The sequence below is a fragment of the Orycteropus afer genome, unplaced genomic scaffold (genome assembly GCF_000298275.1).
Source record: "Orycteropus afer afer isolate SDZICR_OR568_19922 unplaced genomic scaffold, OryAfe1.0 scaffold00010, whole genome shotgun sequence".
NCBI lineage: Eukaryota > Metazoa > Chordata > Mammalia > Tubulidentata > Orycteropodidae > Orycteropus > Orycteropus afer.
This window is the reverse complement of record NW_006921597.1, coordinates 6,185,270-6,211,260: the sequence shown is the minus strand read 5'-3', so window position 1 is coordinate 6,211,260 and position 25,991 is coordinate 6,185,270. Positions and strand designations below refer to the sequence as shown.

The following is a 25,991-nucleotide window of genomic DNA, read 5'->3' as shown; positions in this document are numbered from 1 at the left end:
AAGTGCCTTAGGCACTATGCTACCAGACCTCCTAAATGCCTCATAGGCATGTGAAAACTGGACAAAGAATATGGAAGACTGCAGAAGAGCTGAAGTCTTTGAATTATGGTGATGGCAAAGAATGCTGAAAATATCCTAGAGTGCCAGAAGAATGAACAAATCTGTCCTGGAAGAAGTGCAGCCAGATGCTGCTTGGAAGCAAGAACAGCCAGACTTCCTCTCACCTACTTTGGTCATGTTGACAGAAGGGACTATTTCCTGGAGAAAGATATCATTCTTGGTAAAATAGGATGTCAGCAAAAAAGGGGACCTTCAATAAGATGGATTGACACAGTGGCTTCGACGACTGGGTCAAGCATAGAAAGGACGGTGAGGATGGCCCACAACCAGGCAGTGTTTCATTCTGTTGTCCATAGTGTTTGCTATGAGTTGGAATCAACTCAATAACAACCAACAACAACAACAACAACAAGACAAAGACTATATCTTATAGTTCTCTTTTACCACCTGCAGGACCAAGAAAGTCCTGGAATGATAGATAAACCTAAGTCCAACCATCAAATCATTGCCTTCTTAAAAACAACCAGGTTCCTGACCTTCAGTAAATCATATCAGTTCTCAGAATCATGAGGGATAAAATAAAATATACCTACTTCTCACTTATCAAGTATTTTGTTATCCAACATTTCACATTTATGACAATAGTAAAAAATCTAGTATCCAACTATTTTCACATTAATGATGTATGTCTGGCAGTAATGAATATTGAGGTGCAAGGCATGAGTAACACTGGCTGTGATGGTTAAGATTATGTATCAACTTGGCTGTGCCATGATTCTCAGTGGTTTGGTAGTTATGTATTGACGTACTCTTGCAGTTAAGTAATGATGAAATTTGGCAGTTATGTAATGATGAAAGTTGGCAGTTAAGTATCGATGAAATTTGGTAGTTATGTAATGATGTAGCTATCCTTTGCTTTGTAATCTGATGTCATTGTCTTCCATTTTCACATTGTACCAAATTTGCATAACAACCCACTCTATGGATCCTAACCATGTTGATAAATGAGGAATGAGTCTAAAGCAAAGCAAAAAAAATCCAAAAAGAGCATTTGTATTTTTTTCCTTCAATCTAGGTCTTGCAGTCATTCTCGAAACTGCTTTTGAAATACTGTGACGTGCTAAGAAGGCTTATAAAACTTCAAAATGCTAAACTCCATGACACATTTGAATTTTGGAGTGTCATGCCCACAGCCCCCAATGCCATCCCCTATATTCCTAAAACACATAATATTCAGTTTTGAGAAACAATAAGATAACACAAATGACTGCCATACCTTTGGTAGATTTTGTTAAAATTTCAGGTTGGTACTGGCTAGTGGACTCATCGATAGCCATAGGATTCTCTGAATTTTTAGGACTAAGTATATCTGGGAATTCCTGCTCAGAGGTCTTACATGACCCAGAATCTAGAAAACCCAAAACAAACATTATCATGTTTTAGACAATGACACAATGACTACCAATGTTTGTACTGTTCCTTATAATTAACACGTGTTTTGTCCTGCCCTCTACAGAAAGACTAAATACAAGAAAGCCAATAAAAGATAAGGATTATTCATCATACTATGTAATGCTTGTCATTAACAAACAGGACAGAATCTGCAAATCTTGCACACCCTAGGAGCTCCTTAGTTCATTCTGGATGTTCTGGCCACATAGTAGAGTTGTTTGCCTTGTTGGGGTATGAAGCATAGGTCAAGGAATTTGGCTGTACTTTTATCTGGCAAAGGTAAATGAGAAGGGATTAAATATAAACTTTGCACATACATTTCAACTTGTGTGCCAATTCTGGTTGTCTGGTAGTGGCTACCTGGAGTATCATGCTGAGAAAAATCTCTAAGGCCTTGCCCTATTTCAGTGTGAAAGTTGTCTGTGACTAATGTGAGTCAGCCATGGGGAGTCTGAGTGGCAACACCAGGATCATCAATTTGTGGTCTCTGTTCTCCTGCCCCCCATCGCATTTACAAATCATTGTTTCATTCTTAGTCTTTGTTTTAATTTCCTAGAGTTAGATGTTTACTTTGCCTGTTCTCATTACAGGCAGTTCCAGTAGAACGTTCCCCTAGCTGGGTATTTTTGCTACGTAATTTGTTAAAGAGAAGCACTAAGTTCATCCAAAATTCTCTGGTCTGCAACCCCTAAGAATGAGGACATTCCCTTGCATAACCATAATACCATCATTATACCCAAGAAAATAAACAAAACTTCAACAATATCCTCAAATATATCCCCTAATCAGACTTCCACAGTTTTTCTAAAGTATCTTTTATAGCTGTAGGATCTAATCAAGGTTTATGTATTATATTAGTTTTTATGTCTCTTAAATTTCTCAATCTAGACAATCATCCTATCTTTTTTGTTTTAATGACATTGACTTTTCTGAAAAGCCCAGGCCAATTGTCTTGTAGAATGTCTATTCATTGTTGTCAAGCCAATTATGACTCTTGTCTACCCTATAGGACAGAGCAGAACTGTTCCATCATGTTTCCAAGACTGTACTTTGTACAGAAGCTCACTACCAGATCTCTCCTGTGGAGTGGCTGGTGCGATTGGTAACCAGCTGAGTACTTAACCACTTTGTTACCAGGGCTCCTTATAGAATATCTACATTTGGAATTTGTCTGATTATTTCCTTTTGATTAGATTCAGGTTAAAGATTGGGGCAAGAATTCTACATAGGTAATGTGTGCTCTCTATTGCACTGCATGAAGAAGCACATGATGCTATGTTGTTGATCACTTGGTTAAGGTAGAGACTGCCATATTTCTCCACTGCAAAGGTGTATTTTCCTTTTTATAATTAGTAATATGTAGGATGATACATTGAAACCATGTGGATGTCCCTTTCTCTACAACTTTTTTTTTACTCCCTTGATTTTAAATTAGTCAGGTCTTCTGAGGTGTTCTTTTTTTTTTTTTTTTCCCTTTAGGTAAATTTTAAGCATATAGGAAAAAATTGTGCTAATTTTAATTTACAGATTAGTGTCTTCACACAATTCAGCCAAATCTTCACAGTAGGTTTTGTCATTAGCCAGTACTGAGACAAAAGGTAGTAGGAACAAGTTATGCTCTAAGAGGGCATTGCTGGCTATTATTCTATTAAGCACATATAACAGGAATAATAGCTACACTAATGTTTTACCTGAAGGATAGTTAGATGTATTTCGAACCCATGTTTGGTTTACATCCTCATTTTTCTTTGTCAAAGGAGGCAGTTTTTTGGAAAGGCTGTCCAGATAATTAAACTTAAAGAAAAAGAATGGAAGACATTTTAGACACACACATGGCTAAAGAGCAGGTGCCACAAGTATGTTAAATTGATGAGCAATGATCAAAGCATATTTTTACAGCCCCTCAAAATAAAGTTTACAAGCTAAACCTTTTTTAATTTATTGTACTTCACAATTTACTATAATTTCTTTTCAGACAGCCTTTGATTAATAATAGCATCTGGGATTTTGATAAAAACACAAGGAGTTGTGAACACATGCAAATATTCAATTGGTTCAGGGTTTCAGTGAACTCAGTCAGAGAGAGAAAGTTTGAGTTTTCTGTGGTCTCAGTTCTAGGCTCAAACAGAAGGGGAGAGCAGCATTCCCTCTGTGGACTTTAGAACTCACAAAGTCATAGCGCTACCTCAGCAGCTGACTGGAGACAGTATCGTAATGGAATAAAAACTTCAAGATGGGTTAATCAGAGGAGATTCAGAGATAGAAAGGAATTGACCAAAAAGCAAGTCTTAAAATAGATGGGAGAGGGTAATTAATGGTGATAATTAATTCTTCAAGGTGGAAAGGGAGGAGTGGTAGTACAACACTGATGGAGAACTTCTACTTAGGTGCAAGACATGAAATTTGTCTTCCTTTTCAAATGCTCATCAGGCTGTAGATCTGAAGGGTATTGATTAGTTAGTCGGAGTTCCTGGGTGGTACAAGCTCCAAGATTGGAGGTGTGAGTCCACTTAGAGGTGCCTCAGAAAAAGGCCTGGTGATATAAAAAATCAGCCACTGAAAACCCTATGACGCACAGTTCTACTGTGACACACGTGGGGTTGTGATGAATTAGGACTGACTCAATGGCAACTGGTTGGGTTAGCCAGGCAGGCCAATGCAAGAAAGAACTAAATAATATCAGGAAAGTTAGATTACATAACAGCATGTGCATTGCATCAACTCATAAGACTCTAATTCAATTATAGTTGGTTACATTCAATTACCTGAGACTGATATAATGTGCTCAATTCAAATTTGAAGTAGGGTGGTACTGTTTTGTTCTTAAGTTCCAATAGGTAGTTTCTGTTTTTTTCAATTTCATCCCTGGTTGATATTTTCATAGTAATGCAAAAGAAAACAAAAATTTTAAAATGCTATTTGCTTGTACTTTAGCTCTAAGTTCCACAGAAAATCAACAGGATCACTAGCAGTAAAACTGGTATGAATCAACTTATCAGACATTTTCTCCAACTTATTTTAGTTAATTTTCTACTTCTTTCAGAATCTGTCATGTTTTCCTACTTCAAAATCATATTCTTATATAGACAGGAAATAATGATACCAAGTTGTAGTTCGGTTTTAAAGTTGATCTCAAATGACTAAATCCACATAGCTTTATAATGGTTCACCTTTTTGCATGCCTTTCAATTTTCTCTGAGGTTTAAATGCTATCTAGAATCTACTGGATTCCACAATTTCAGAAGCAGTGGTTTTATAAAAATAAAACCAAAAACTGAGAAATAGTTTATGAGTAATGATATCAGTGGTTACAGGGCATGATAAAAGCAATCATGATAATCCTGCCAGTTGCCTTTCTGGTACCAGAACCCCTATGTTGGTAAAGCATATACTGAGTTAAAAGCTATGCTTCCCACCATCCCTTGTAGATCAGGATGACCAATGAGATGTAAACTGAAGTCATTAGATGAGACTCAAGGGAAGATTTTAAAGAGGGTTGACTCAGCTGGGAGGCTTTCCCTTTGTCCTCGTCTCCTCTCTTTTCCTATTTTTTGAAATGAGGATGTAATGCAGTCAGTTATTTTGCAGCCATGAAGCAACCTTGAAGATGGTAGTTGTGTTCTAACAAAGATGCAAGAAGGAGTCTGAGTCTCTGATAATGTGGAGCGGCCTACTTTGGACTGCCCACTTGTGACTTCTTTTACATTAGGGACCATAAACTCCTTTCTTTTAAAGGCACTGTTTTTTGAGTTGTCTGCTAAATGCAGCTGAACCTAATCATAACTTGAATAATTCCAATCTTTAAGTGTTTATCACCTGCCAGGAATTTTACAAAATGGTTTATATTTTATCTTACAATAACGCTTTGAAGTGCTATTATTATCTTCATTTCACTGGTCAAAAAATCAAGGCTTAGAAGGTTAAGTAACCTACCCCAAATCAAGAAGTTCCTAAGAGTTCAAATCTGGATTCAGACCCAGGCTGCCTGACTGCACACCCATGATCTTGATAACTGCACAATCTGGCCAACCCTCAGACACTCACTATAAGAGCTGAAAGAGACTTGAGATATTGGGTGGTCCAATCACCCTCATTTTAGAGAAAAGCAAATTGAATTACTGATGTAAATTCTACTGAGGTAAAATAATCAGCCAGCCTGAAATAAAGCCACTTTTTATCAATGCATACTACCTTTAAAAAATAAAATAAAAATAACCAGCCAGCATCACATAGACAGTAAGGAATCAAACTGGAACTGACTTTAGGTCTGCTGATCAAAGACCAGTGCTCTTTCTATTATACACATGGCCTCCTTGGATATACTGGTTGAATCAAAATATCACCTTACTTCAAACAACTTTAATTTGCCATTAAAAGTGTCATATCTCTACTGCCTCACTAGATTCACTCATCATTCTACAGTAGTCTGGCTGTTGCTTAGTACTCTCCTAAAACTGTTTAGCCAAAACAAAACAAAATGAAAAAAACAATGATTCTAATGGATAAACCCCAAATTCAAACTTCCTTTTTCTATTCCCCCTTCTGATTATTCCATAGAATCTGATATCTGTCATCTACCTTCCATAAGACCTCTTCATCCCCCATCTATTTTCCATTCAACCAATACTCTTCTTTCTATGTACAGATATAATTATGTATTTTGCTTTTCCTGAAAAAAAATTTGAATGGCTTGCCATTGCCTATACATTAAACTTGGAATTGTTATTGTCCCTCGATTTTTTAAAATTTGAATACATAAAACATGAACATATGAAAAACTCAAAAAGTATTGAAAAGTATGTAATAAAAAGGAAGCCTCCATTCCACACTGTCCTCTAACCCCACAATCTTCTTCCCCAGAGACAACCACTGTCATCAGTCTTTTGGATATTCTTTCAGAGATTATTTTATGAGACAGTATGTATCTTCTTGTTTACCCTGTGCATAGGGGCTGGCCTATGAGACTTAAGGTCTTTTCTTACCACTTTCCCAACACATTCCACAAGATGACCCTGCCATTCTTGTTAAGAAGCATAGTCATCCTGGGAATCATTCTGGAGAGGAGCTATGGAAATGTGTACAATAGTACCATATGCACTCATACTCAGTACATATATCTGGCTTCCTTCCTTATGGTGAGTGAGCTGGGGTTGGAATCCTCACCAAGGACTGAAAAGAAACCTATCTGTATAACGTTTAGATCATGTTCTTCATGAGAATTATAAGAATCCTTGCATGAGTCTGACTAAGTTCTGCATTATTAGTCTATTAGAATGACCAAAGCACAGAGTACCTTGAGAACTTTCTTAGAAGTGGGAGAGGATCTACCTTACAATCAAATGAACTTCCTCAAGAGATAGTGATGTAGTCACCCCACAGGTGAAGGACCACTTGGCAGAAATGTTGGAGAAGAAATTCAAATAATAGCTGGGAGCCTAGATGTTAAGACCTTCCAGCTTATCCCACTCTAAGAGTCTATGATTCTACAAGAATGATTTTTCCACATGCTTATGTATACTTCGGGGTAGAATTACCTCTTTTGCTGTATCTTTTCTTTCCAGAGCTTTGATGCTCTTGTATGCCTGTGTGAGAGGAAAGAAAAGTATGATGAAAAGAGAAAAAGGGACAACCTTTTAAGTTTAGACAATAAAAGAAAAAACACCACTGTATGATAAAGTGTTAACAGAATGGGAGATGAGGGGCTGTGAACATTGATGTAGTCACCCAAAGTGCCAACCCCGCATCTCTCTATTTCTGAATCATGGTATGCTTGATTCCAACTGGAACATATTATTGGACCAACTTACCTCCATTTTTTTTCAAAGAAGTCTGTAGTAAATGAGTCTGGTGAACATTCTGGAGCTGTAGCCAAAGACTGCTTGTATAAATTGGACAGGTGGGCTGCAACTTTAAAAATAGATCCATTTAACTTTTACCCTCATTTCTTTACAACACAAAACATAGTAGTACTCACTCATTTGAATTGCTTTTTAAGAGCCTTTGTTTAATCAAGTGTTCACTAGAATTTCCATGACCAAGCTGCAATACAACAGTAAGCCAGACAACTTTTATGAAATATCCTATTAAAGAACATACATCTTTTAGTCAAAATATAGAATTCGGTAATGTCTCACCATTAAGGAGCAGTAGTGTCCTACCAAGCTGAATTTCCTCATACCTAAAGCACTAAAACTTAAACAAATACTAATCATTTTATTGAAATTAGTTTTCTAAACAGTTTTCTGCTCCCTGCATCTAAGGATATGAATGCAATACAATGGTTGTTTGATAATTTGAGTAGCATTTCTCAGAATTTATTTTACAGAACATGGTCTTGATGGGTATTTAAGAAGATTAAGAAAATAAAAGTTTACATGTTTCATGGTCACATGAGCTTGGGAACACTAATTTATACAAGATTGAATACATTTAGTTACTGTAGGGCTTTTCCGTCCTCTTATGTGCCTGTGGCTTTTTAAGAAACTGGGACAATACACAGCATTATCCAAATTTCCTGAATCACCACACTCTTTTTTTGGTGGAACCATCTAATACATTGACATACTTTGGGAACGTTATTTAAGATTGCCACTATTAACATTTCAGGAGCAGCTGTAAGTGTGCAAGTGGCTGTTAGGCTCCTGCATCTGTTTATTTATTTATTTTTGTTTAAAATATTTTTAGTTTGTCCTACATTATTGATCAATTTGGTAGGTGCTCTGCTGGTATAGTGGTCAAGGCATTTGGCTGCTAACCAGAACACCAGTGGCTTGAACCCACCCACTGCTCTGTGGAAGAAAGATGAGGCAGTCTACTTCCGTAAAGATTTATAGCCTTGGAAACTGAGTGGGGTCACTATGAGTTGGAATCAACTTGATGGCAGTGGGTTTGGAGTTCTCATTGATCACCTTGTGTTTACCTCTAGTGTGCCTGTTTCCTGTGGACGAGCTTACAGATTCAAATGCTTATAGGGAGGGTTACCATGTAAAATCTAAAGCACCTACTTAACTTTGAATCTCAGATAAACAAATAATTTTTTAGTGTAGTGTTGTTGTTGTTATGTGCCGTCGAGTCTGACCCGACTCAGAGTGACCCCTCCTTGGGTTTCCGAGGCGGTATCACTATGGAAGTAGATTGCCCAACCTTCCTTCCGAGGATTGGCTGGTGGGTTTGAACCGCCAGCCTTCTGGTTACCAGTCACGTGCCTTAGGCACTACACTACCTCAGAAGGAAGGTTGGGCAATCTATTTCTGTAGTGATACCGCCTTGGAAACCCAAGGAGGGGTCGCTGTGAGTGGGATATGACTTGATGGCAGTAAGGTTTTTTTTTTTTTTTTTTTTCAGTTTTTAAATCTCACAACTCTACTGAAGAGGCCACCCAAGTAAAGTGTGCAACAGAGTGTTAACAGGAGACAGAAGGTTGTGATGGGCTCTTTTGTCATGGTTATTCTAAAAAAAGCAGCTGCTAATCATTTTGGCCAAATGTCACCACATGGTAATGTGACATTTTAGGAGGAGAAAAAAAATCCAGATTAAATAAATTAAAAAAAAAAAAAAACAGCAATAATAACTTACAAAAGCAACTATGGAAACCAACATTGTGGAGGAAAAACAGCAATAATAACTTACAAAAGCAACTATGGAAACCAACATTGTGGAGGACACACAAAACACATCTGTGGCGCTAATGAAGCTCATGGCTGCCAGATGTCAGATGAACTTTGCCATATGGCCAAAAAACAAAATGAAACAAAAACAAAAACACAAACTTCACTAATCAAGTTTATTGGGGCTGTGTATATCCTCAAATAAATATGCTTTGAATGTCAATCTCTTCCAAGAGTAAACTTCCTATCCTGCATTGTGTATAGAAGAGTTCGAGGATTTAATGTTAAATCTGTGATTGTTTTGAATTCTCTCTCCCTCTCCCTTTCCCTCTCTCTCTCTCTATCTCTCTCTCTCTCTCTGTGAGGTGGGTTGGGGGGCTGGCTTCCTGTAGCTTGGTTACTGTGGTGCAGTGAATTAATTGGTATGGCTTTTCTAGCCAGTCTTTATGACTCCCACCAAATTCCTGGGTTGGACCATGTAAATAAGGTGTATGGAACTCTAATGTGAGGATTGGTTAGTTTTGCTACTTTGCTGGGCTTAAAATGAGACCTCCTAGAGGCATAAACGGGGATCTCAGTGCTATCAAGAGAGAAGAGCCTAGGGTAGAATGGAATGGAGTGCCTCCTTAGACCCAAGATCCTTGTGCTGTACCTCCTTGGCAGAGAGGCCCAGCAAAGACACCAGGCAGAGATGCCTGGCTGAGGGATGGCAGCAGTGGAGTAAGAGGCATGAGACAGAGCAGCAAGCTTGCTGGCTCACAGAGCAAGAAAGCTGAGTGCCTTTGGGCACTGGCAGAGTGGGGTGCACCTAGGTGTACCTACTGGCAGAGCTAAAAGGCTTTGTAACACTTGCCCAAGCAGGGTAGAGGCCAGGACCAGAGGCCAAGGGCCAGAGAGGCATGCCTGAGGGCACAGCAGAGGGGAAACTGCTCTGATTGAAGAATTGTATCCTGAGAACATTTCTGAATCTGAGTTGTGGCCTGTTATTCCTTAATAAACCCGCAATCATGAGTATTATCTGTGAGTTCTGTGTGGCCATTGCAATGAATTATTAAGACCCAGCAGAGAAGTAGTGACTGTAGTGAGAGTGACAGTTGGTATCAGAATTGGTTAAAAAAAAAAAAAAAAAAAGGTTGGATGGTGGCAGCATCTCTGGCCTCATAGGAATAAGCCTTGGGCTGTTCATGGTGATTCTGTCTCCCCTTTATGAGATTGGAGGAGGTCAAAGGATCCCACCTTCATGTCCTTTGGGCAGTTATCTTCCAAATAAATGAGGTTAACAGAAGAGCAAATGTCAACGTCTTCATTCAACAGATTAATCTTACAGATGAATTAGAGGTAATCATGGTTCTCAAGGAACTCACTCTTGAGGCAGAATCAAACACATAAATAAGTCATTATAATAAAACATGGCCAACACTAGAACAGGGATGAGTACATAGTGCTTTGCTAGCAGATGAGGGAATGATTGTGTTTAAGTTTGTTCCTTTTGAAATCTGTAAATGTATTTTAGAGAAATATTAAAAGCCAGTTACCTTCAGTAGCATGACTTTTTGTAGTTTCCTCCATTTTAGGGAAAGACTGAAATACAAAACAATTATTTAATGATGATGATATTACACACAAAATTCACTTTGTTCAGAGCATTGTTTCTATGTTTGAATTGATCTTTTATGGAAATTGCTATAAAATGAAGTAGTTCTTTAATGCCAATACAAATGTATTTAATTTCTCTTTAGGCTTTTCTTTCAGTTAAAGAATTTTTTAAAACGGAAGTAATTTTATGTTGTGGAAATCCCTTTTCCTTACACCATCCTTACTATTTAATTCATTCATTTATGCAGCATTTCAATGAATTCAGTTTCCCTAAAGACAATACACACTGTTTTATTTAAGGCCTTCAGAATTTTTTATGACCAGAGGAAGAGCCTAAAAAGCCTTTTGCAAATTAAATACATAGGAATTAGACTTCTACTGAAATGAGAAAATAAAAGTAGAAAAATTTCAGAGAAGTGGCAGAAATGGCTATTAATTATATTTTGTCTTAAAACATCTAATACTGAAGCAAGAGTAAAAACATTGGTATATAAAACATTTCTTTCTCACCATAACTAATTTGAGGAGATCTGCAGCGTTGCCTCTCTCCTCCTCAGTTCTGGAATCTTTAACTGTCATTTCCTGTAGTTCATCTTCTTTCTTTAGAATATGGTTTATGTAATTCTAGATCAACAGAATAATAATAATAATAATAATAAGCCACAAGGTAGAGAGAGACACCAAAACAGTCAATATCAACTTGAAATATTACAAAGAGGCTAAGAATATATAAGTTTACAATGCTCAACCACCAGTTATTGCTCAAATAATCTATATTTTCCTTAATATGTCAATGAGACAAAAGACCTAAAAAATCCAAAAAGAAAACCTTAAGAACTACAAACTAGAGCTCCGGGGGCAGAGTGCCTAAGGTATTTGACTGCTGATCAGAAGCTTGGCAGTTCAAACCCACCAGTAGGACAATCTACTTCCTTAAAGATTTACTGCCTTGGAAACAAGGGTCATTATGAGTTAGAATTGACTCCATGGCGGTAGGTTTAGTTTCGATGGGTATACATTTACAAATACCATCTCCCAAAACTTTTTCTCCCAATGATCCTTTTTATTAATGGGCAATTATCAGATCAACTAGTGTGTCTTAGTTGTCTAGTGCTGCTATAACAGAAAGACCACAAGAGCATGGCTTCAACAAATAGGAATTTACTCCTTTACAGTTTAGGAGACCAGAAGTCTGAATTTAGGGTGCTGGCTCTAGGGGTTGGGTGAAAGTCCCTCAACCTTAGGCTTCAGCTCTGCCTCTTGTTCTAGGCCCACTGCAGTTGGAGGTGTCTCCTAACTCAGGCAGCTGCTGGCTGCTGAGGCTGACAGACCCAAGGTCGGCAGGTCAGATAGCACAATCCCATTTTACACAGCAGACCACTGGTTCAAGTCCAGGAATTGGAGATGAAGACTCAGACAAATGCAAGATCCAGATGTGCCAAAAAGTTAGCAATCTTTCTCAAAGCTCCTCCATGTATACTGGAGCCAACCACATCCTGCAGGCAAATTCTTAGCTGTGCACAGCAGACTCCACCATGGAGCTGATTACAATCTCATCATGGGAATAACAACATCAAGCTGCCAAGCCACTCAAAACCTTGGCCCAGCTAAGCTGACTGTTGTTGTTGTTATGTGCTGTCAAGTCGGACCCAACTCATAGCAACCCCTCCTTGGGTTTCCGAGGCAGTATCATTACAGAAGTAGATTGCCCAACCTCCCTTCCGAGGAGTGGCTGCTGGGTTTGAACTGCCAGTCTCCTGGTTAGCAGTCAAGTGCCTTAGGCACTATGCTACCAGAGCGCCCAGCTAACCTGACACACAACCATAACTACCATAATGTGGTTTCCTCTTTTGCCAGTGGTCATTAGACTAGTTTCCCATATAGTGAAAAAGAAGAAGGACTCTATCTAGTAATTATATGTAAAAGCTACTTATCTTCTTAATCTCTTTTGGGCCTCTTAATGTTTCCTATAACTTATTAGGAAAAAAAGAAATCCAATGTCATCGATTTGATTCTGACTCATAGTGACCCTTTAGGATAGAGTAGAACTGCCCCATAAGGTTTCCAAGGTTGTAAATCTTTATAGAAGCAGACTGCCTCATCTTTCTCCACACAGCAGCTGGTGACTTCTAATTGCTGACTTTTGGTTTAGCAGCATAATATTTTAAGCACTGTGCCACCAGAGCTCCTACAACTTAGGGGAACCATTACATATTTTCTATGTCTCAACCTTCTAACTTCTGAGAGACTCACATTTATGCATTTCATTGGGTAGATATTGGTAGAATGACATAATTTGTGGTTACTTAGGAAACTTAGAGTAGTAATTGCCCTGTTCCTGATTCTTTTGGGTCAGATTACCTGGATTCCATTACCTTAAGGGAAATCTGTAGCCTCAATTTCTGTTCATTATCTATGACCTCATGCTGGATGAACTGGCGGATCTGTAGCACACTGGGGCTCTTGAGTACAGGTGCTGAGGCACATAGTAGCTGTTTGGCCCCAATGCAAAGACCTTTCCAAATCTGAGTGCCAAATGGAGGTCCTGGAGTTCTTTTCTGTTAAGAAAAGAAAAGAAGCACCAAACAAATCAGAATATATTCACATTATTAATTTTTTTTACTCAATACTTAATATGCAGATACTACTAGAAACCATTTGCTAGGGAAACAGTGGGAAAAAAAAAAAAATCTCTGCCTTCAAAAAGTTCCACAAATCACAAGGTAAAATTGATAACTGTGCTGGGTAAGTTTCCTCTTTATGCATGTTACCAAGAATCTGGATATTTTTAAATTCTGTTGCAATATTGTCCAGTGGGTTGCATTTAGAGGAATGTTATGCAAGGTATGATTATCCAGTGCAGTCTAGCTAATGCCAAATGCATGAAATTATTCCCTAATACACACAAGTAGCCTAAGACATTGATTTGGAATTAGGCAATCTAGAGCTTTCCGGCTCCATGTTCATTTTGACCTGTTGTTGTTGTTGTTATGTGCCGTCGAGTTGGCCCCGACTCATAGCGACTCCTCCTTGGGTTTCTGAGGCAGTATCACTACGGAAGTAGGATTGCCCAACCTTCCTTCCGAGGAGTGGCTGGGGGGTTTGAGCCGCCAGCCTTCTGGTTAGCAGTCAAGTGCTTTAGCCACTATGCTACCAGAGCTCCTTCATTTTGACCTAGAGACCTTCTTTGAGAAAGAAATCATCTTACGGATGTGGGCCACTTTTGAGATCACTCTTGCTTTAGCATGGTTCCAGAGCATTCTCAGAAGATTCTGCCTTACAAAAATCTCTAGGTTAACCTTATCATTGATTTTTAGGAGTGGTGTGTTTTAGTGCCCTATGTCATGCAGTGTGCCCAATATGTTTCATTTCTAATTGCTATTCATGTCCAAGGCCTGGCCAGTGACATCACTTAGGGGCTTGTCTAGACTGGGTCATATCGAGAAGATCGTAGCATAAGAGTTTCAGGGGAAGAGAATAAACTTCCTTTGTTAATGTCATAATGTAGTGCTTTGAATTTTGTTATAGCCGTAGGGAGCCATTTGGTATGACCTCTTCATTTTTTTTAGATAATGAAACCAAGGTCCAATGTGCCTTGTCTCAAATCACACATTAATAAATTATTAATTCTTTTGATAAATAATAGAATTCCCGGTCACCTTCATCTCAACATGTTTACTGTAGGTACTACCATAAAGTCTATTCTCACTCATGGTGACCCCCATTGGGTTCCAAGGTGATACATCTTTACGGAATTAGATTGCCCTATCTTCCTGCCATGGAGTGGCTGGTGGGTTAGAACTGCCAACCTTCTGGTTAGCAGTCAAATGCCTTAGGCATTACGCCACTAGAGCTCCCTAGTCTTCTCTAGTTTGACATAATTATAATGTTTACTTTTTAACATCACAGTTGCAAATTCTTGTGTGTAATCCTTCACATTATTCTTCTACAAATATTTTTGAACATTTTATTGTGGCTTGGGTGAAAGTTTACAGAGCAAATTAGTTTTCCATTCAATCATTTATATGCATTTTGTTTTGTGACTTTAGTTGCAATTCCCTCAATGCAACAGCACTCTTAGTTTCCTGTTTCCATTCAGCCTTCTTTCTTTCCCCTTTCTGACTTCTGAGCTTTGTTTTTGAGCAAATGCTGCTCTTTTGGTCTCATATGGTTCATTGTCCTAAGGAGTACATTCTTCACAATTGTTATTGTTCGTTTGATAGGGCTATCTATTGTTTGACTGAAAGGTCAAACCTGGAGGTGGGTTCTGTTTTGGTTACCTAGTGTAGTGATACTGCCTTGGAAACCCAAGGAGGGGTCGCTATGAGTCGGGGTCGACTCGACGGCAAATAACAACAAACAACAACAGTGCCCTCAGACAGGAATATACCACAAATGGAATAGTTTTCACAAACAGGAGTTTATTCCTACAATATTTGGAGTTTAGAAGTTTGAGCTCCAAGTGCCAGGCCCTAGGGGCTGTATGAAAGCCCCTTGACCTTGGGCTTCAGCTCTGCCTCTTGCTCCCAGCCCTCTGAAGGTAGAGGAATCTCTTCACTCAGGCAACTACTGGCCGCTGAGGCTAACAAGCCCAAGGTCAACAAATAAAATGGCACAGTCCTGATGTTACCAAATAACATGGTAGGCCATTGATTCAAGTCCATTGAAAGTCCCAAGATCAGCAAAGCATGTGGCAGGCTGCTGAACAACAACTTGGCTACATGCAGGGTTCAAGCATGCCGTAAGGTAGAGACCATTCCCAAATCTACTTCTTATATATGGGAAGCAGACCACATCCCTAAAGCAGCTACTCAGCTGCTTGTGGTAGATGCCACCAAGGAGTTGATTGCCAGTCTCATCATGAGAATAACTACCACCAGTTTCCCAGCCACTCAACCAGGCCCAGCCAAGTTGACACACAACCTTAACTACCACAGTTCAGTTCCAGGTTTGAGGTTGTCTAAGGGCATAATCTCAGAGGTTCCACCAGACTATCAGACAAGCAAGCCTGGTCTTTTTTGTGATTTTGTATTCTGTTCTATACTTTTCTCTCACTCCATCCAGGACCTTCTATTGTGATCCTGATCAGAGTTGGTAGTAGTAGCCAGGAACCATCTAGTTCTTCTGGTTTCAGGGTAGTGGAGGCTAGGGTTCATGTGGTCTATTAGTCATTGAATCAACTTGTTTTCCTTGAATCTTTGATTCTCTTCATTCTTCTTTGCTCAGGATGGAGAGAGACCAATCGTTGCATCTGAGATGGCAGCTTGCAAGTTTTGAAGACCCTACTTGCTACTCACCAAAGTAGGTTGTAGAACATTCTTTGTGGACTATATTATTCCAATTGACCTGGATGTTCCCAGAAACAGTGGTCCTAATTCACTGAGCCCCATGACTCATTCTTTCAAGATGTTTGGTTATGGCTAAGAAGTTTTCATACCTTTGCCCTCTGTATGCTCTTCTATATATATGGATACATTTGCAGCACATAAAATACATATGTAGAAATATTCTCTGCCAAGTCTATATGTACTTGTGGGTATAGTCTCATTTACCTTCCCACACCTGTTCAGCTTGCATGTCTATCTATGTAACTACTCACAGACTATTACTTGTTATTGTTATTTCAGGATTATATATGTTATAGTATTTATCTTTGTTGCCTTTTACTCTTGTACATCTCCCTGTTTCTTCCTTTGCTCTGGTCATGCTGACCTCCTTCTCATTGTATATTGCCTTTCCCTTTACCCAAGTTAATACGTGTCCACTCTCTAGTTAGTAATTCCTTCCCAACCCCATACCTGGTAACCATTAGGCAACCAAACAACACATGAAGAAGTGCTTGCAACCATTAGCCATTTGAGAGATGCAAATAAAAATAACAATGAGAACATTTCACCCCAGCTTTAATAGCAAAATTCTAAAAAACAGAAGACAAAAAATAGTGCTGAGGGCATGGAGAGATTGGAACTCTCATATACTGCTGGTGGGACTATAAAATGGTGGGAAATGGTATGGTGCTTTCTTAGAAAGTTGGAAATAGAAATACCATATGATCCAGCAGTCTTACTCCCAGATATATATCATAGAGAAATAAGAGCATGAAATTAATAGGTATATGCACACCCATGTTCAACACAGCATTATTCACAATAGCAAAAAGATGAAAACAACCTAAGCACCTATCAAATAATGAATGGATAAACACACACATACATATACACAATGGAATACTATACAACATTAAAGAATAACAATAAATTTGCAAAACACTTCATAACATGGATGAATCTGGAAGACATTATGCTGAAGACAAAAATTATATGAGACCACTATTACAAAAATTCAAGAAAAGATTTACTCACACACAAAAAACCACTCTTTGATGGTTATGTTTACATTATTCTTATATACACAGTTAGTGTACTTTTTATATATAAAAGAAAAAAAGGAGAAAATTCCAATATAGAATGACAGAAGGGAAGATTTATGTTTTGCATAATGTCAGTTATTCCATGATAGGAGAGGTAGAATAAGCATGGATACTAAGAACAGATTATTTTACATTATAGGAGGATATTTAAGCCTGTAATATAGGATTAAATAAATAAAAACTGTGATTAAATAGTCAGATATATGTCCCTAAAATTGGATCACCACATCTGTAAATGTTAAAATCTTCAAAAATAAAACTCCTTAAACCTATTAAACTTTTACATAAGGATGAAAGTTTGTGACTATATGGGAGGAAACCCGAGACTCTGGTCCATTGATGGTGAATATACAAATAAAATCTTATCAGTAGCAAAATGTATACCTCAACTGCGGGAAATGTCTCCCATGTCCTTGACTGGAGATTAGGAGGAACAATTGTGTCTAATTCCTTTTTCATTAGCCATGGCGATGCTTCATGAAAAGGGCGAAGAACGGTGATGCTCAGGGCACCTGGTTCCAAGAAAGTTATCAGAAAATCATTTTTACATCAAAATTATTCTGAGAAGTTCAATAGATACTCATTAAATTCAACAAGCACTTTTTGAACTTTCTTCTACATAAGAATATAAGTGAGACATGGTGATTATGCTGAAGGACCTTACAATTTAAGAAGAATGAGGCTGGATTTAGATCACTTAGGAGTAGAGACTGACACCCACTGTCCTTCAACAACTGCATCCTACCCATAACCAAGACAATCAGTTTTACCACCAAACATTTATTGAGTCCAACCACTGACCCTACCCTAGGCCAAGGCAACATCATCTGCCTTAAAGAGATCTTGTTTTGGATTACAGAGACTATTAGCTTCTCTATTATATTTACTCATTGAATGAGCTTCACCTTGAAACCATGATGAATGATTGTTAGTCCATGATTAAAACTTTCCTTTGGTTTCCCATTACTTATAGGAAAAACAGAATTCCTTACCATTTTCTGGCTCCTAACTCAACTTGCACCATTCTCTCCTTCTGTGCCTCAGCTACTTTTGCAACCCCTTCTTTTTTTTCTGTTCTCTGAATGCTTTATGCTTCCTCATGTGTATTCCCTCTTCCATGAAAGTTCTCTCTCTTGCTTCAATTAGTCCATACTCATCTACTAGCTCTTGGCTCAAGAGTCTTCAGGGAAGCCTTCTAGAATTCACCAGGGTCCTCTGTTATATACTATCATAGAACCATGTTCCTTTCCATCATAAACCTTATCATATTTTATAATCATTTATTTATTTGTTTGACTATTTAACGAATATCTTGGTTAGCCCATTAAACTTGTCACTTCACAAAATCAGTTTCCATGCTCTCTTAGTTCTCCACTGCATTCCTAACTCCCAGTCATTGTTTGGTACATGGTGGGTTGCCAAGTAGAAGTTAGTTAAATGACTGACTGACAAAGCTATTTGAAATGAATTCTTATTGTCATACAGTTCCACACAAGCCTTGCATAGCCAGCCAGAGACATAGTCACAAACAAAAATGAGGTCTATTACATTGTGTATGCACACTGAGATGCTAAAAGCTTTAAAAGTCCCCAGAGATGCAATCATATTCATGAATGCACACAAAATATATCCCATCAAATTGAGGAAAAGTAAAAACAAGCACACACATAAACCTAGACACAACATATTGTTTTTCATACACAGGTAGCATGCAGGGTTACATCTGTATTTAAATACACACATTATTGTGTACTCTAATGGTTCTTACTCCTGAACTTCCAGCCACACTGATTTTTCTGAAATAGATAAGAAAATCATAAGGTGCCCAGTGAATATAACTTACGTAACTTATTATCTATTTTGAGTTGACATTCTAACTTACATATCACATGCACTTTCCTATTGTATTAAATGGCATCAAGGTAATATCTTTAAAGTGCCAGTGAATTACAAGAGATATCTTAGTATTTTTTTTTTTCATACTAAGATAAAAAATTAAAACACACACACACATACATAGGCATGTAGGTATATGCCTAAACACAGACCCAAGTCTACTCATAGGTAGGAGAGGCACTCATACACAGTTCATAAAAATTGGTGCTCAGATATAGCATGATATGAATATAAATTCAAGCAACTACATAACTAGGTCATAAAATGGCCTGATATTTGGAAAGGAAAGTAGAAAAGTGAACAAAGGGGAAAAAGTAGAGAAAATGAGGGATTAGATAATATGGGGGATGATAGCTGGTAAAGGGACACAGAGAACTCCAGAGAGTATGGTTCTCTACCAGGCTGTTCCTGGACGGGCTCTTGGAGAACTACAGTCATGGATTCCCCATATGCCAAAGATAGATATTCTTCTATGTCACTGTCTCGAAGAAGTTCCACTCCTGATCCATCAGCATAGATAACAAAAAACCTATTTGAAGAAAGAAAAATCTAATCACTTGAAGTATTCTGTTAAAATGCTTTTTCAGCTTGGAATTTTTTTTTTTTTTAAATTCCTACTATTTACCTGGGAACATGTTCACCATAGATTTGCAGATGATTCTTCTGGAGGTGAAGAGATGATAAACTTTCATAGCCCTCAGTATTTGAACTTATATCCTCATCATATTTTTGTTCAGGTAATATAGTTGATACACTACCATCAGCCATGACCTGAAGGATAATAATGTACATAAGCACCCCCCCCCCCAAAAAAAATGCCATAAAATTTACATATCTGCTGGTCCAATTTGAGAAAGCCAATGATCTTCAGGTATACTCAGAAAATCAGGGATGTTTGCTTGTAAGGTATTTTTTAGTAAGTATAGTTTGCCTTAATAAAAGTTAAAATATGGTCACAGGGGACATCAAGCTCAATTGGCATAACATACTACACCAAAACATCGTTCTATATCCTACTTTGTTGAGTAGCAACTGGGGTTTTAAAACTTTGCAAGTGGCCATCCAGATGCAACAATGAGTCTCTCCTCATCCAGAGCAAAGAAGAATGAAGAAAACCAAAGATGCATGGAAACAATTAGTGAAAGGGACTAGTAGACCACGGGATCCTCAGCCTACATAATCATTAGACCAGAACTAGATAGTGCCCAGATACCACTGCCAACTACTCAGAAATGGATCAGTGCAGAAGATCCTGGATAGAGTGGGAGAATAATGTAGAACAAAACTCAAAATCATAAATAAAACAAAAACCAGGTTTACTGATCTGATAGAACCTGGTGAGACCCCTGAGACTATGGCCCCTAGTTAGCCTTTACATCTAGAATTGAACTCCCTCCTGTGGCTTCCAGCCAAACAATAGACAAGTATATGGGGTAAACATTTATATTGGGTAGATACACTCCTTAGAACAATCAAACATGGGAAAACAGAAGGGCAGTATTTGCAGGTGGAGATAGCTCAGGGGGCAGAAATGCATAAGAAAGAAGAACACAGGGCAGAAATAACAACAGAGAGGAAGTGGGAAGAGCACTATTACATTGTGGGGAATTGCAGTCAATGTCATGAAACAGAATGTGTATGAACTGCTGTATGGAAAGTGAATTTGCTCTGTAAACTTTCACCCAAATCACATAAAAATTAAAAAAAAAAAAAAAGTTAAAACTTGGTGGCACATCTCTACTTATAATCAATACCTAGAATGTGAAAACAAACTGAGAGACAAACTAATATATTCAGAGGCAGAGGAAGGTACAGGGATTCAAAATCATGTCCTCTGAGGACTGCTTGCAGGAGGAATCAGAAGGTGAACATAGAAAAGAGGATACTCATATGATGTTGTTGTTGTGAGCAGCCTTTGAGTCGGCCTCCATCTCATGGCAACCCCATGCACAACAGGACTGAATCACTGTGATCCATAGGGTTTTCACTGGCTGAGCTTTGGAAGTAGATTGCCAGGCTTTCTTCCTAATCTGTATTAGTCTGGAAGCTCTGCTGAAACCTGTTCACCATTACAGCAACACTCAAGCCTCCACTGACAGATGAGTGATGGTTGCACGTGAGGTGCAGTGACTGGGAATAGAATTTGGTCTCCTGCATGGAAAGCAAGAATTCTACTCACTGCCCTTACTCATATGATTGTTGTCAGTTGCCTTGGAATTGATTACAACTCATGGTGACCTCATGTGTGCAAAGTAGGGTTTTAAGGCTGTGACCTTTGGGAAGTAGATCACTAGGCCTGACTTCTGAGGTGCCTATGGGTAGGTTTGAACCCTTCTAGCTAGTAGTCGAGCGCTTAACCATTTTTGCCATGTCTTACAAAATTTAAAAGACAATCACATGGAAGAGGCTTACATTCTGTGATTCCAAGGGCAGAGTTAGGGTAGAAGACATATGGATTTAGTACCAATATGAGAAAAAAATGTTCTAGCCATCATAGCTGTCCAGATAGGTCATGGGTCTCCTCAGAAAGAAGTGTGGCTCAGGCTAAATACCACTGAGAGATGTCCAAGTGGAGGAACAAAGCATGGGAGAATGCTTGGATTGGACAATCTAGACATTTCAACATAGAGGGTTTTGGGCTTTAAGTTTCTACTTCAAATTCACTGTAAATTGAAACTTGTTAGCAGATTGACCTCATGCTGTGAAAAGTCTCATTTAGTTAACAAAGAAAAATAAGGTAGTTCAGGGTTTCTCTGCATATCAAGGCAAAACTGGGGACTCCAAATTGGGGATATGGCCCCAAATCTAAAAAAAATAATTTTACTATCCTGTAACTGATGCATGAAATTCCATTGTTAGATAAGATGTGAGGAGGTTTTAAAAAAAAAAAACGTAAGTGCTAGGGCAGTCATTGACAAAAGTGTTTTTTTCTGTCAAGAACTAACCAAAAAATCAAAACTACTGCCATTGAGTCAATGCCAACTCATAGCGACCCCCACTGGGTTTCTGAGGTGGTAAATTTTTACAGAAGTAGGTCACCTGGTCTCCTTTCTGCAGAGTGGCTGCTGGGTTTGAACCGCCAGCCTTCTGGTTAGCAGTGAAATGCCTTAGGCACTACGCCAAATATTTTAGAGTTTGATGGCCATACAGTTAGTTTACTGCAACTACTCAACTTTGCCCTAATCATACAAAAAGCAGCCATAGATAATATATAAATAAATGAGCATGGTTATATGCCAATAAAGCTTTATATAACAACACTGAAATTTAAATTTCATATAACTTTGATGTCATGAAACATTCTTCTTCTGATTTTTTCCCAATCATTTAAAAAAGTAACAGACTGTATGTGGTCCACAAGGCTGGGATTTGCCAAGGCCTGACCTAGAAGTGGTGTTCCTTGGTGGTGTAAATGGTTAATGCACTCAGCTGCTAAATGAAAGGTTGGAGGTTCAAGTCCAACCAGAAGTGCTTCAAAAGGAAGGTTTGGCTATCTACTTTTGAAAAATCAGCCATTGAAAAACCTATGGAGCACAGTTCTACTCTGTCACACATGGAATGGCCATGAGGTGAAATCAACGCTCCAGCAACTGGTTAGTGGCCTAGAAGTAAGGGGATAGTCATGGTGCTGAAGGATGGAAGAACAGAAGATGAAGCTCTGGCATAGACTAGCTGAACACCTCTTTAGACTTTCTATCTCCTGAACTTCAACCCAACTTGACTCCTCCTAATTGCCATTTCTTACCATGGAGCTCTGGCAGCATAGTGCCTAAGGCACTTGACTGCTAACCAGAAGGCTGGTGGTTCAAACCACCAGCCACTCCTTGGAAGGAAGGCTGGGCAATCTACTTCTGTAGTGATACCGCCTCAGAAACTCAAGGAGGGGTCGCTATGAGTTGGGTCTGACTCAACGGCAAACAACAGCAACAACAACAACCATGTATTCTTCCTGGTCAAACAATCTTGTCTGTTGCCCCATGTTTCTGCACTCACTTCAGCCTGGGTACATACTATTCGTATATCATTCCTTCTTGTTGTCTATTACTTTTAGGCATCTGCTAATGTTTCTTCCTTTCTGTTCTGATGATTTACATGGCCTTAACATTTCTACCAATGCAACTGGTGAGCTTGCCCTCCCCTACAGAAGTACACTTGAGAATCAAAGAAAGGAACTGACATTCATTATGGTTTGCCCAATTTATGGTTTCACAGTAAATGGATGATTAATAATACCAAAGCAACCAAGGTAAAAAAACATGTGGACACTGTCTAGTGTGGAATATCTCAAAAGCAAAGCCCCAGGTTCTCTCTTTATACTACAAATGCACTTTACCTGGAAAATGTTTTCCTCGGGATCCATCACCTCACAGATAATCTCTGACGTGTGCTTCATGATGTATCTGCTAGCTCTGAGCTGCTCACGCTTTTGGAAAGGATGATATATATCACTGCTTGATTCATGGCAATACATAGCTGAACAATCTCTGTCAATATAAAGACAGCCTGTGTTTGGAGGCAACACCTGGAAGGGTAACAGAAAGAATTAAAAAAAAAAAAAAAAAATTCCTGTTCTTATTGAGGGACTTGGAAAATCATTTTAGGAAAAAGATTATGCATAGATCTTAGCCACAAACTTAGGGCTTCCAAGAAGAAGGAATTACCCAAATAGGATTTAAGGTTTGGGAAGGACACTTTGATACAGAGACAAACTGAATGATTAAGGTATAATTTGTCCTATGTCCTCACATCTGACCTGCTCCCTTGAATATCTCTCCTAAGTAGTTGTTTTGTGTCCTCTTAATTCAGATATTTCAGTTATTTTGACTGAGGTAAAGATTAAAATGTTCAAAATACTTGGTTTCTTTATGGTCTTGGGCAAGAAACATCTCCAAGAGGGTCAAAAGCCACAGGACAAATGCTCTGAGAAGGTTTTATTTGTTTTTGTGTAATGACTTTAATTCCATGATTCAAAATCCCTCTGCCCTTATAGTTGGAACCATTAGGATTTGGCGATCTTATAAAGGCAAAAACAGGCCTCATCACTGAATCTAAGGGGAAGCTAATGATGGTAGGACATATGGGACTAGGATATATAGATGCTTCCAACCTGACTAAGAAATGGACATTCTGAAAGCTAAATAAGAAAAGCAGCCCCTCCTTCTGGGTGGTGTAAACTTTTAACATGCTCAGCTACTAACAAAAAGTTTGGAGCTTCCCAGAGGCACCTTGAAAGAAAGTTCTGCTGATCTATTTTCATAAATCTGAGACCATCCTTAAGTAATAGCTTTTGTGTAATGACTTTGGGATGAGATTGTTGTTGTTGTTGTTATGTGCCGTCGAGTCGGCCCTGACTTATAGTGACCCCTCCTTGGGTTTCCGAGGCAGTATCACTACAGAAGTAGGATTACCCAACCTTCCTTCTGAGGAGTGGCTGAGATAGACCCTTTCAAAATTGATGTATAATTCACATATTGTAAATTCATCCTTTCAAAGTGTATAATTCAGTGGGTTTTTTTTTTTTGGTACACTCACAATGTGTACAACCATCACCACTATCTAATTTCAGAACATTTCACTATCTAAAAAATAAACCTGTACCATCAGCAATTACTCCCCAGTCCCCTCACCTCCAATCCCTTGCAACCACTAATCTACTTTCTATCTTGATGGGTTTGACTATTCTGGGAATTCACTGAAGTAGAATCAACACTATGTGGCCTTGTTTGTCCAGCTTCATTCACTTAGCATTATGTTGTCAAGGTTCATTCATGTCATAGCATGTATGAATATTTCATGTCCTTTTTATGACTGAATAATATTCCATTGAATATCCAATAATGACGTGATAGACAGTTGGGATGTTTTCACAATTTTGCTATTATAAATAATGCTGCTACAAACATCTGTGTACACATTTTTGTTTGGGTATATGTTTTCATTTTTCTTGGGTATATACCTAAAAATGGAATTGCTGGGTCATGTAACTCTATGTAACTTTTTGAGAAATTGCCACACTGTTTTCCATAGTAGCTGCTCCATTTTACACTCCTACCAGCAATATATGATGGTTCTACTTTCTCCATATTCTTGTTAACAATTGCTATTTTCACCTTTTTTTATTATAGCCATACAAATCTGCATTCCCCTTGTGAGGGTGAAGGTTGTGTTCCAAATCGGCTGGACCATGATTCTCAGTGGTTTGGCAGTTATGATGCAGTTTGGTAGTTATGTAATGACATAACTTGGCAATTATGTAATGATGCAGTCGTTCCCCATTCTTTGATCTGATATAATGTAAGAAAATTGCATAAAACAGCAATTTTAAAAGTGTACTGATGGGATTTCCATATAATTGTTGCTCTATACAGTTGTCTTTTAAAGAAAAAAAAAATGTGATACCACATGAAACGGCAGAGTAGGAAATTCTAGAAGTCAGTCACTCCATCAAAATAACTACACTGGAAAGAGTAATTGGAACCAACTCTTTTGGTTCTCCAGAATCTGAATGGATACTTAAACCAACCAGGGAAGTCCCTGATGAAGGGACAGGATGCCTTTCCTTTCAGGAAGTTTACCTGGATACTAAACTGGATTTAAATTGAGACCTATGGACTCAACGTGGCAAAAATCACAATGACCCATCTCCTTTACTAGAGATTTTCTTTTATTAACCTGATTGTTGTTGTTATGTGCCGGTGAGTTGGACTTGACTCATAGCGACCCCTTCCTTAGGTTTCCAAGGTAGTATCACAACAGAAGTAGATTCCCCAAACTTCCTTCCAAGAAGTATTACTTAACAAAATTGTACTGCTCAGGTTTTACTATAAAGTTTGCCTCTTTCAATCGATATAACATACCAAGTAGAGGATAAGCCACTTTGCTTATGACAAGACATTTGTTTACAGCACTGCTAATAAAGACAAGGGCTCTTGAAGTCTTTTTAAGCAGTA

General features: G+C 38.4%; 1 protein-coding gene across 1 annotated transcript in view; it reads right to left on the bottom strand.

Moving 5' to 3' along the window:
- The window catches only part of SPAG17 (sperm associated antigen 17), a 413,793-nt gene that overhangs the window by 62,534 nt on the left and 325,268 nt on the right, over nt 1–25,991 (bottom strand). The window contains exons 32-43 of the mRNA XM_007950259.1: nt 23,375–23,563; nt 19,667–19,812; nt 19,440–19,570; nt 17,530–17,657; nt 13,091–13,273; nt 11,226–11,339; nt 10,655–10,700; nt 7,320–7,419; nt 7,047–7,094; nt 4,278–4,377; nt 3,204–3,306; nt 1,337–1,468 (exon numbers count right to left, since the gene is read on the bottom strand). Coding sequence (XP_007948450.1) covers nt 1,337–1,468; nt 3,204–3,306; nt 4,278–4,377; nt 7,047–7,094; nt 7,320–7,419; nt 10,655–10,700; nt 11,226–11,339; nt 13,091–13,273; nt 17,530–17,657; nt 19,440–19,570; nt 19,667–19,812; nt 23,375–23,563 — 1,420 coding nt within the window. The remainder of the gene's footprint in view (nt 1–1,336; nt 1,469–3,203; nt 3,307–4,277; nt 4,378–7,046; nt 7,095–7,319; nt 7,420–10,654; nt 10,701–11,225; nt 11,340–13,090; nt 13,274–17,529; nt 17,658–19,439; nt 19,571–19,666; nt 19,813–23,374; nt 23,564–25,991) is intronic.